At 51.4% G+C, this 12,520-nt stretch overlaps 1 protein-coding gene across 1 annotated transcript; it reads right to left on the bottom strand.

Annotated features, from left to right (window-relative positions):
* Positions 1 to 3,523: 3,523 nt before the first annotated feature.
* On the bottom strand, positions 3,524 to 12,443 carry cc2d1a (coiled-coil and C2 domain containing 1A). Its single transcript, XM_067258864.1, is given in 32 exon segments — positions 3,524 to 3,646; positions 3,790 to 3,837; positions 3,924 to 4,000; positions 4,468 to 4,594; positions 4,706 to 4,843; positions 4,998 to 5,036; positions 5,039 to 5,131; positions 5,133 to 5,156; positions 5,328 to 5,418; positions 5,647 to 5,798; positions 5,918 to 5,968; positions 5,970 to 6,051; positions 6,314 to 6,430; positions 6,621 to 6,679; positions 7,326 to 7,448; positions 7,764 to 7,936; positions 8,375 to 8,468; positions 8,595 to 8,725; positions 8,888 to 8,960; positions 9,117 to 9,244; positions 9,400 to 9,486; positions 9,639 to 9,711; positions 9,853 to 9,962; positions 10,244 to 10,556; positions 10,558 to 10,590; positions 10,941 to 11,066; positions 11,069 to 11,203; positions 11,554 to 11,622; positions 11,624 to 11,661; positions 11,997 to 12,022; positions 12,024 to 12,121; positions 12,387 to 12,443. Coding segments are annotated over 32 exon segments (3,018 nt in total). The 3' UTR covers positions 3,524 to 3,613.
* Positions 12,444 to 12,520: the final 77 nt, after the last annotated feature.

Below are 12,520 nucleotides of genomic sequence, written 5' to 3'. Positions count from 1 at the left end.
TGTCCCGGTAACGGGAAGAGATAGGAAGAGAGAGGGGGGGTTGGGTGAAATGGACCGTGTGGGGGTGTGGGGTGGGTATAGTAACGGAAGGCTGGAGGAATGAATGCGAGTTGGAAGGGGGGAACACAGAGAGAGAGAGAGGGGGGGGGGGGGGGGGGTGCGAGCTGTGAAACCTTTCACACTGTCACACAGGCACGGAACCACGTGCTCTCCCGGGCAGGAAACACAACCCTCCCCGTGTCAACGCCCACCTCTCGCGCGCTCTCCGGTTTGTCGTTCTCTGTTACGTTTACGGTATAAAAGTCTACTTCCACGGTTCCCCCGGTGTGACTCGGCCCCTCCACACACAGAAACCCCTGCCTCGGCGTCGCCTTGCCTTTGTTCGTAGAAATTTTACATTCAGATAAATTGTATTAGCATACGCGCTAATCCTACGTCCCTCTAACAAAGGCGCGAGCGACCGCCGTCTGCGTGAGGCACGGAGGGACAAAGGGGTGCACACAGCAGATATTTCCTTTTGACCCTAGAATGCAAATAGCGCAAAACGCGCGATTCAATATAGTTCTGTACGCTAATTTCGGGAGCCAAAGACAAACTATAGCCCACATACACACACTGTCAGAAACACACACACTGTCAGAAACACACTTACACAAAAATAAGAGCGCGAGTCACTGTTTTGGTAGGCTGTAGTCTTTTTAATAGAACCATGATTCCCCTTAGTAAACAATATTATCATCATCAGTATACAATTGAATAGTTCATTGCAGCCGTTTTCCACCAGCCCATGGCACGCGCGCACACCATGCATCTCCACAAAAATAGCGCTCTCACCTAGGCTGCATATAAGCAATAATATCAACATTTGAACACGTCTATAGAACTGATTGCCAATGGGCTACACGGTACGAAAGACAGGCAGGTCGTATGGAAACAGGGCAGGATTGAGGCACAACAAGACAATCATCCCCAGGGCTTTTAATGCCGTTCTTTGAAAAGGGGGAGGGAGGGAGGAGAGAGAGGGAGGAGAGAGAGGGATGGAGAGAGAGGGATGGAGGGAGGAGAGAGGGGTATGGAGGGAGGAGAGAGGGGTATGGAGGGTAGGGGGTTGCAAATATATGTGTGAAAGAGGGGGACAAATGTAGAGCAAAGAGAGAGAGGAGTGAAGCATGAAACAAGTGTGTGTTTATCTGAGTTGTGTGTGTGTGGCAGAGTTTGACCGACCATCTGTCTCCATGACGCTAGAGTTTGTTGTCCCCCTGAACAACCAACTACAATGTTGCTCAGTCGTCATGGTGACAGGGCGGGTCAAAGGGGCAGGAAGTCCAGGGCATGAATGTGCTGCTGGCCTTTTGACAGAGAGTGTGTTGTGGGTTAAAGAAATACACTCTGTTCAGAAAGGAGATTTTTCTGAGAGGATCAGAGTGGATTGAAAGTCCTTATCAGGGCAGCTTTAACCCAGATTAAGTGAATATCTGCCTGCTATTAGAGCCCTTCTCTGGCTTCATCAGAGACCCCAAAATCCCTCTCTCCCTCCCTCTCTCTCTCCCTCTCACCCTCTACCTCCCTCTCTCTGCCTCTCACACTCCCTCTCTCTCCCTCTCACACTCCCTCTCACACACTTTTGCACGCGCGCGCAAATCAGAACACGCAAGACATTCAACTGTCGTACATTCCAGTCAGTGGCATCACACTGGGATGACATCATACTGGGATGACTTCACACAGGGATGACATCATACTGGGATGACATCACACGGGGATGACATCATACACGGATGACATCACCTGTGGCAGGGTGAAGGTAGATTACATCGCCCCCCTCCCTCTAAGGGTTCTACTAAACTCTAATTCTATTTCTAGTCTTCTGCGATAAATCCTGGAATGAGTGGTCTCCGTAGCGACGGGAGCTGTAATCCCAGTGGTGGAGCCTCCCCCCCCCCTTGTTCCCATGACAGCAGCGCCTCACACACAACTGTAATCTGGGAACACCGCTGCAGACGGATTACATTAGGATCATGACGCACACCCACGCACACACACATCTAGCTCGCACCCACGTTCAGTGTGAGATAGCTCCAGTCCTGGTTCATTCCAGGTGAAGGAGCAGGGGGCTGTCTGTATAAACCCCCTTTCTCAAGAACACATTTTAGAGGAGGAAGAGGGATGAGAGAGGGAGGGATGAGAGAGAGAGAGAGAAGGAGGGATGAGAGAGAGAGAGAGAGAGAGAGAGAGAGGGAGGGAGGGATGAGAGAGAGAGAGAGAGAGGGAGAGAGAGAGAGAAGGAGGGATGAGAGAGAGAGAGAGAGAGGGAGGGAGAGAGAGAGGGAGGGAGGGATGAGAGAGAGAGGGACGAAGGATGGCAGAGAACAGCAGGCGAGCTGATTTGTGGTCAGGTAAGGGTTAACACGGTAGTGTTTTGTGGTCAGGTAAGGGTTAACACGGTAGTGTTTTGTGGTCAGGTAATGATGAACAGTAGTGTTTCAGGTCGGCAAATAAATCCTGTGTCAGCATGGCTGTTGGTTAACAGGTCTGACATTACAGAGGGGGATGGAGGAAGAGAGGGGGATGGAGGAAGATGGAGGAAGAGAGGGGGATGGAGGAAGATGGAGGAAGAGAGGGGGATGGAGGAAGATGGAGGAAGAGAGGGGGATGGAGGAAGAGAGGGGGATGGAGGAAGAGAGGGGGATGGAGGAAGATGGAGGAAGAGAGGGGGATGGAGGAAGATGGAGGAAGAGAGGGGGATGGAGGAAGATGGAGGAAGAGAGGGGGATGGAGGAAGAGAGGGGGATGGAGGAAGAGAGGGGGATGGAGGAAGATGGAGGAAGAGAGGGGGATGGAGGAAGATGGAGGAAGAGAGGGGGATGGAGGAAGAGAGGGGGATGGAGGAAGAGAGGGGATGGAGGAAGAGAGGGGGATGGAGGAAGAGAGGGGGATGGAGGAAGAGAGGGGATGGAGGAAGAGAGGGGGATGGAGGAAGAGAGGGGGATGGAGGAAGAGAGGGGATGGAGGAAGAGATGGGGATGGAGGAAGAGAGGGGATGGAGGAAGAGAGGGGGATGGAGGAAGAGAGGGGATGGAGGAAGAGAGGGAGATGGAGGAAGAGAGGGGATGGAGGAAGAGAGGGAGATGGAGGAAGAGAGGGGGATGGAGGAAGAGAGGGGATGGAGGAAGAGAGGGGGATGGAGGAAGAGAGGGGATGGAGGAAGAGAGGGGATGGAGGAAGAGAGGGGGATGGAGGAAGAGAGGGGGATGGAGGAAGAGAGGGAGATGGAGGAAGAGAGGGAGATGGAGGAAGATGGAGGAAGAGAGGGGATGGAGGAAGAGAGGGGGATGAAGGAAGAGAGGGGGAGCAGCATCTTATATGATAATGCTACAGGTTCTTAAAGCTGGCCCCTGTCTGTGTGTGTGTCTGTGTGTGTGTCTGTGTGTGTGTGTGTGTGTGTGTGTGTGTGTGTCTGTGTGTGTGTCTGTGTGTGTGTGTCTGTGTCTGTGTGTGTGTGTGTGTGTGTGTCTGTGTCTGTGTGTGTGTCTGTGTGTGTGTCTGTGTGTGTGTCTGTGTGTGTGTGTGTGTTAGGAGCTTTATAATAACAGTGTTCCAGCCAACCCTTTCCTCAAGCAGTGCGTTTTCTCTTCAAGGACTCCATCTGTAGAGCGGAGGGATGGAAGGATGGAAGCAAGGGAACACATGTTCATAACTCAAGATAAAGGGGTGAACCTTTATTGATGTGTGTATGTGTGTGAGAGTGTGTGTGTGGGGGGGAATGTGTGAGTGTGTGTGTGTATTTACCTCACTCTCCACCATTTTTAGACGACCAAGAGCATCCTTAGCAGCATCCTGGAGAGAGACAGACATGTTACACACACACACACTCCATACACACAACCCTACACACACACACCCACACCTCCACACACACTGACCCTGTTTCCTTGACTGGAGAACTTCTTGACAGACTCCGCCAGGCCCTGGATGAACCTCTGCAACACGTGCTCATACTCTGCAGAGACATCACAGACAGAATGTGTGAGAGAGAGAGTTTGCGTGTGTGTGTGTGTGTGTGTGTGTGTGAGAGAGAAAGAGAGTGTGTGTGTGAGTGAGAGAGCGTGTGTGTGAGTGTGAGTGAGAGAGAGTTTACATGTGTGTTTGCGTGTGTGTGTATGTGTGTGTGTGAGAGAGAGAGAGAGAGAGAGAGAGAGAGAGAGAGAGTGTGTGTGTGTATGTGTGTGTGTGAGAGAGAGAGTGTGTGTGTGTATGTGTGTGTGTGAGAGAGAGAGTGTGTCTGTATGTTTGTGTGAGAGAGAGAGAGTGTGTGTGTATGTGTGTGTGAGTGAGAGAGCGTGTGTGTGTGTGAGTGAGAGAGAGTTTACATGTGTGTTTGCGTGTGTGTGTGAGAGAGAGAGAGTGTGTGTGTGAGTGTGCGTGTGTGTGTGTGAGAGAGAGAGAGAGTGTGTGTGTGTGTGTTACCTGTCAGCAGTGCAGGAGAGGCCCTGTCCAGATAGCTCTTCTGCCACTGTAGTCTGTGTGTCACCTCCCTGTGCTGCTGCAGCAAATCAGGAGGAGGCTCCCGCCTACTCTTCCTGTACTCACCAATCTGACACACACACACATGATTGACAGGCAACCCAACCAATCACTGACAAGCCTCTTTAAATCTGTGGAAAGTTGCATACCTGTTCATATACAAAAACACACACACACACACCTTCCTCTCGAGTCTCTCCTTGTCATGGTGCAGCAGACTGAAGCTGTGGAGTTTGTACTGTGGTGGAGCTGGGCTGGGCTGGCCGGGGGCGGGGCCAGGGGCGGGGCCGGGCCTGGGCTGGGACCTGGGGGGAGGGGCCTGACACACACACATAGAATTATATGACCATAAAAAACAATAATCTTATGTTTGCTCCTCCTGTTACAGCAATAAAATGGTTATAAACCTCTGCATCATCTGTTCCCTCTCTCTTCCTTTCTCTCCCTCCCTCCCCCCCTCCCCCCTCTCTCACCCGTTCCTTCTCCCTGTGGGGGGGGGGGAGGGGGGGGAGGCAGGGTCCAGCACCAGCCACTTCTCTGTGGTGCTCTGCAGCTGGGCTCCTCCCAGAGGCTCTCTGATCTTCACCTTCACCTCCAGACGCCCCCCCCGTGGCCTTGCGCCCGTCCAGCACCTGGCACACACACACGTACACACACACACACACACACACGTACACATGCACACATGCACACACACGTACACACACACACACACGTACACACGCACAAGTCATAATAAATAATACATAATTAGGGTTAATACAAACATGTGCGTGTGTGTATATACGTGTGTGTGTGCTCACCTCTATGATCTCTCTGATCTCACATTGGTTCTCCAGAGCTTCCAGCTTCAGCTGGGCGTTCCCCACAACCTTGTCTGTCTTAAACAGTCCGCTGTGGACACACACACAGGAATTATAGAAACACACCGTTTTTATTTGACTTCAGAATGGTGAGTTATTGACTATGAGCATGTGTCTTTCTGTCTATGTTCTCTGTGTGTGTTCTGTGTCTGTGTGTGTGTGTGTGTCTGTGTGTGTGTCCTGTGTGTGTGTGTGTGTGTGTCTCCTGTGTGTGTGTGTGTGTGTGTGTGTGTGTGTGTGTGTGTGTGTGTGCAGGTACCCCTTGTGGAGGACCTCCAGCTTGATGCCCTTGGTCTGGACAAGGCGTTTGAACGCTCGGTGCCCTCTGCTGATGTTCAGCTTGAACTGCTGCCTGAACTCAGGACTGCTGCTGCCCTTCACTGTGGAGGTCCTGTCTCTCTGCGCCTCCTCCTGCGCACACACACACACACACACACACACACATGGACACATTAGACATTTAGATTTTAAACGTATATGTGTGTATGTGTTTGCATGTCTGTTAATCTGTTAGTGTGTGTGTGTCTCACCGCGCTGGGAAAGGGGAACTCAAACTTGACGCAGGCGTCCAGGTCGCCGGGGGGAGACGCCTGAGGGGGGGGGCAGGTTGATGCCCCTCACGATGTACAGCATCATGTCGTTAGCAGTCAGGTCAGGGAAGAGCCTGAGCGCGCACACACACACACCAAACACACACACACACACAGGAGACACGCACACACCACACACACACACACACACACACAGGAGACACACACACAAACACACACCACACACACAGGAGACACACACACACACCACACACACACACACACCACACACACACACACACACACACACACAACACACTTAAAACCCACATATAAGACAATAGTGAAAAGATCTGATAGGATGTGTGTGTGTATACGCGTGTGTGTGGTGCTGACTTGACGGTGTTGAAGGTCCTCTCCTCAGTGTGGTACTTGGGGACAGGTCGGCCCTTAGCATGAGCCTTCTTCAGCACCTCAATACTGCTCACACACTCCTCTCCCAGCCTCTCAAACCTGCACACACACACACACAGTGTTACTCACACACACACACACAGTGTTACTCTCACACACACACACACACACACACACACACACACACACACACACACACACAGTGTTACTCACACACACACACACACGTGATAGGACACAAACAGAAAAATACACACACACACAGGCGTATACAAACACACTCTCTTACTTGCTGGTCTCTGCTACGTTGCCCATATGGGTGAACTGTTGAGAGTATTTCAGGCACTTCTGTAAGAGGGAGGAGAGGAGGAGAGGAAAATATGGAAAAAGCACAATAAATATGTAATAAAGGTGACAAGCATGTTGTAAGTGTGTGCTAAGCGTGTTATAAGCATGTTGTAAGCATGTTGTAAATGTGTGCTAAGCATGTTGTAAGCATGTGCTAAGCATGTTGTAAGCATGTTGTACGCGTGTAATAAGCATGTTGTAAGCGTGTTATAAGCATGTGCTAAGTGTGTTATAAGCATGTTCTAAGTGTGTTATAAGCATGTTGTAAGCATGATGTAAGCATGTTATAAGCATGTTATAAGCATGTTATAAGTGTGTTATAAACATGATGTAAGCATGTTGTAAGTGTGTTATAAGCATGTTGTAAGCATGATGTAAGCATGTTATAAGCATGTTGTAAGCATGTTATAAAAATGATGTAAGCATGTTAGAAGTATGTTGTAAGCATGATGTAAGCATGTTATAAGCATGTTGTAAGCGTGTTATAAACATGATGTAAGTATGTTGTAAGTGTGTTATAAGAATGTTGTAAGCATGTTGTAAGCATGTTGTAAGCATGTTATAAACATGATGTAAGCATGTTGTAAGCGTGTTATAAGTATGTTGTAAGCGTGTTATAAGCGTGTTATAAGCATGTGGTACAGACCTCATGCTGCTGCTTGAGCAGCTCCATGAGCTGGCTGTACTGCTGGGCGGAGCGGGGGGAGAGGGGGGAGGAGCGGGAGCGGCCCAGGGAGTACTCCTCCTCACTGACCGGAGCACTGGGGACCTGCAGGGGGAGGAGAGAGGGAGGGGGGGAGGAGAGAGGAGAGGGGGAGGGGGGGGGAGGCGAGAGGGAGGGGAGAGATGGAGAGGGGGGAGGAGAGAGAGAGGGGGGAGGAGAGGGAGGAAGTTAAATATAGAGGTGCTGTAGATTTTTTTGGGGGAAGAAACATTGTGAAACACACACACACACTCATTTACATACACACACACACACACACAGGTTCCTTAATCTCACCCACCATGACTTCCTCACTCCATCTGTTCATCTCTCTTATCTCCTGCCACACCTCTGTCACACCTCCCCCTCCCCCTCCGTTACCTTGGTGATGTCTACAGGCAGACCTCCCTTGGCAGCGGTGATCATCTGGTCCAGCCCCTTGGCGTGTCGGAGGTGCTGGGCGGCGCCCGCCATGTCCTTCATCTGCTTGGAGCGCAGCGCCGCGCGCACAAACGCCTGCCGCCGCAGGAGCAGGAAGTCCAGCTGCTGCTGGGCTGTGGAGGGACAGGAAGTGACATCACACGAGGCAGGAAGTCATTGGCAGAGGTGGACGAGAGCGTGCGTAGCAGAGTGTGATGAACGTTACAGGGAAGAATGGAGGAAATATCATTCTGAACACATCTGACCGGCACACACACAGACACAAAGACAGACAGACACACAGACAGACAGAGACACACACACAGACACACACACAGACACAGACACAAAGACAGACAGACACACACAAAGACAGACAGACACACAGACAGACACACAGACACAAAGACAGACAGACAGACACACAGACAGACAGACACACAGACACACAGACAGACACACAGACAGACAGACAGACACACAGACAGACACACAGACAGACAGATACACAGACAGACAGACACACACAGACAGACACACAGACAGACACACAGACAGACACACAGACAGACCTTTAGGGCCCAACTTGGAGCCCTGTGTGGGGGCGGGGTTTCCTCCTGGTGGGGGAGGGGCTTGTGTTTTCTGGGCAGTAGGTCGACCAGCTGGCTAGAAAGAGAGAGAGAGAGGTGTAAAGAAAGAGAGACGTAGAGAAAGAAAGAGAGAGATGAAGAGAAAAAGAGAAAGAGACGGAGAGAAGAACAGTCTACAGCCACAAAGGGGACGTTCCGTTACCATGGCGACTTCCCCCGGCTCGCCCTCGTCGTCGTCCCCATCCGCATCCTGATTGGCCAGTTTCATGGCGTTCTCCAGCACACCCAGGAAGTTCTGCTGGACGCTCTCTGAGCCCTGGAGAGGAAGGCATCCTGGAACACACACACACAAACACACACATACTCTCTAAACTCATGGAACACACAAGCTACGGTAAGTGACACACAGTTACATGCATACTGTAAACTCCAGCTAAGGCTTTGTAACACTCGACACTGTAAACAGCCACACACACACACACACACAGGTGTTACCAGGTGGCACAGGGAGGTCTGCCAGGTTGACGGGCCACCCCATTTTGTGAGCCCTGAGGGCGTCTTGGTATTGCTGAGAGGAAACACAGTCACCACGGTAACACTGTTACATACAGTCACCACGGTAACACTGTTACACATCTCCGTAACTCCGTTACACATCGCTGCATCTCTAACTTCTCACTGTGAGGGAGCGAGCGTATATGGGTGAGTGACAGTGACTGGTTACCTTGACGATGCGCAGGTGCATGCGAGCCTTGCGGTCGTCTCCTTTGCTCTTGGCTGTTTCTGCTGCAGCCTTGTACCTGTTCATCCTCTGCTGCAGGGCCTCTCCCACGCTGCCAGGGGCAGGCAGCGCTGCACACACACACACACACACGCATACACAACAACACATATACCCAACACACACATACCCAACACACACATACCCAACAAAACCAATCAATCAACCTGATATTAAACATCCACACATAATGTAAGTACTTGTTTCCAGAGTTTGGTTGTCTTACCAGTGTCTGCCACAGGGGGCGCTGCAGCAGGGGCAGGCCGGCTGGAAGACTTGGGGGGAGGAGGTGCAGTACGCTCCACCACAGCATCTGAGGGGAGGGAGGGAGGGAGGGGACACAAGAAGGAATACATTTGTAAGTCTAGCACCTACCCAAACCTGTAAAAAAATAATAAACAGTCCTAATCAACTAGTATTTTTCTGCAACCATAAATATTGTGTCCGTAAGTAGCTGCTGCTGACCTGGAGGGGGCGGTAGAGAGCTGAGGTCCACCGGCTCTGCTCTGTCCAGCGCCTCCACTACAGAGTCCAGCTTCTGATGAGGGGAGGGGAGGGGGGGAGGGAATGGAAGGGGGGAGGGGAGGACAGGAGAGGAATAAGGTTGTTCTACAGTCCTTAAAGTAGGTAACACCTCACGATGACGGGGTTAGATCTGGCAGTTGGTGGCGGCCGTTACCTTGGCGACGTGGTAGAGTTGTTTGGCCATGTCTGAATCTCCGCCCTGCTTGGCCTGAAGAGCTGCTAGCTTGTACTCCCTCTGTCTGGACAGAACCCTCAGCTTCCCCTCTGGAGAGGGGGGGGGGCAGAGATGTGTGAGTGAGTGAGTGAGTGAGTGTGAGAAAGAATGAGAGAGAGAGAGAGAGAGAGAGAGAGAGAGAGAGAGAGAGAGAGAGAGAAGAGAGAGAGAGAGAGAGAGAGAGAGAGAGAGAGAGAGAGAGAGAGAGAGAGAGAGAGGAAAGGAAGTTGGAGAAGGATGGAGAGAGTGAGTTCAGGGAGGGAGATAAATGTGCTATTCCTGCTTTGGGATGGAAGTTTACTGTAGAAGGAGTGGAAATGTGTGTGTATACCTGAGTGTTGAGCGTTTGGTTGGCAGGGGGTCAGTGGGGAGATGGCGGGCGTATCCGGGGTAACCACAGTTGTCTTGGCGGGCGTATCCGGGGTAACCACAGTTGTCTTCTGTGGAGGGGTGAGGAGGCGGGACTTAGTATTAGGGGGAGGCGGAGCAGCCTCCCTCAGAGGTTTCTGATTGGCCTGAGGGGAGGGTGTCAGAGCTATGGCTGGAGGATCCCGCTGTTTGATTGGTTCAGGTTGAGGGGCAGGAGCAAGTTTTCCACCAATGGCGACGGGAGGCGGGATCTCCTCTTCGTTGATTGGTTTTCCCCTTTTTGACAGACACCAGCATAGACTGCAGAGTCTAGAGTCAGAGAGGAGCACACACACACACCACCATCATCATCAACACACACACACACACCATCATCAACACACACACACACATCATCATCAACACACACACCATCATCAACACACACACACACACACCATCATCAACACACACATACACACCATCATCAACACACACACACATCATCAACACACACACACCCAAAGACACACAATCCTCCACCTGTCATCCCCTCCCCTCCTTCCCCCCCTCCCCTCCTTCCCCCCTCCCTCCTTCCCCCCTCCCCTCCTTCCCCCCTCCTCCTCCTCTCTCATCTCCTCCTCTCCCCTCCCCTCCCCTCTCATCTCCTCCCCTCTCACCTTCAGTCCACGGTCGTATCTGCGGGCCTTGCTGCCCTCCCCTGCAGCCCTGGCGTTGGTGATGGCCATCTGATACATGCTGACCCGCTCTGCCAGGAGCCCCTCCAGGCTGGCCCCGCCCCTGGGGAGGAGCCAGGGGGGGAGGAGCCAGGGGGGAGGAGCCAGGGGGGGAGGAGCGAGGGGGGGGAGGGGCCGGCGGGCTGGGGAGGGACGGGGCGTGAGGACTCCTCTTGCTCGTCCTCCAGCACCTCATTCAGCTCCGCCTGTGAGCACACACACACACACACACACAGTACACACACACACACACACACACACACACACACACAGTACACACACACAACACACACGCACACACACACAGTACACACACACGTTCAGTACACACACACACAGTACACACATACACAGTACACACACACACAGTACACACACACGTTCAGTACACACACACACAGTACACACACACACACACAGTACACACACATACACAGTACACGCACACACACAGTACACGCACACACACACCATGACGAATCAATGCTAGCATTTGTTAAAAGGAAGGAACCACTTCTATAACTAACAGAAACCTGGACAGAAGATGTTAGTTTACCAGAAGATCTTCATCATCATCAACCTCTTCTCCACCATCCTCTTCCTCGTCCAGATCTTTCATGCAGAGGGGCAGCCATGCGCTCAATGTCTGCCATAGGAACAGGAGCTACAGACACACACACACAGCCTGTCTGTCAATACACACACATGAAAGGAGAGTAGAGGGGAGAGGAGAACAGAGAAGCCTAACACAGAGTAAAGCAGTAAAGTAAGATTTTTTTCAACTTTTCAAACCTTTTTGAGAAAATATTTTCTCAACCTTTCAAAACCTTCTTGGGGAAAACATTTTCAGCTTTTCAAAGCTTTTTGAAGAGTAGAGAGTTAAGTATAGTAGAGTCCTCATCAATGATGAAAACTTCTTTTTTGAAACCTTTTTTTTTTCGAAATACACACGCACACACCACACACACACACACAGAGAGACAAATAGCACACACACACCTTTGCCTCCCCCTTTTCTTCCCTGACGACCCTCCTCCCTCCATTAGAGCCAGAAGCTCCGCCTCCAGTTCTTCTTCATTCCCTCCTTCATCCACCCCTCCACCCAGATCCAGGAGCAGCCCCATCTAGCAGAGAGGGGGGGGTGGAGTCAGGGGGGGGGGGGGTGGAATGGGTGGAGGCAGAGAGACAGAGAGAGGGATAGAAAAAAGCGAGAAGAGAGAAAAATAAACAGGGAGGAGAAGAAGGAAACAGTGATTAACATTTATGTGTTTTATTTCTTTAAACATCAACCATGGATTTGATCTTACCAGATGGATGAATCAAACTTTGAATGCAGCATTGTTATACATCCTACTATTCTCTTTAAGGGTAGCTACGTGTGTCACCCACCTGCTTGGCCCGTGCTGCCCCTTGACCCCGGGGTGGGGGGTTCCTACCGCGACTCATGAACAGGTCCCTATGGCAACACAAGAGCTATAAACACAGACCGATTACCGATTAATGAATGTAAAACAATAAGGAAA

Source organism: Osmerus mordax, chromosome 21, assembly GCF_038355195.1.
Source record: "Osmerus mordax isolate fOsmMor3 chromosome 21, fOsmMor3.pri, whole genome shotgun sequence".
Taxonomy (NCBI): domain Eukaryota; kingdom Metazoa; phylum Chordata; class Actinopteri; order Osmeriformes; family Osmeridae; genus Osmerus; species Osmerus mordax.
This window is presented reverse-complemented; position numbering and strand designations above follow the sequence as displayed.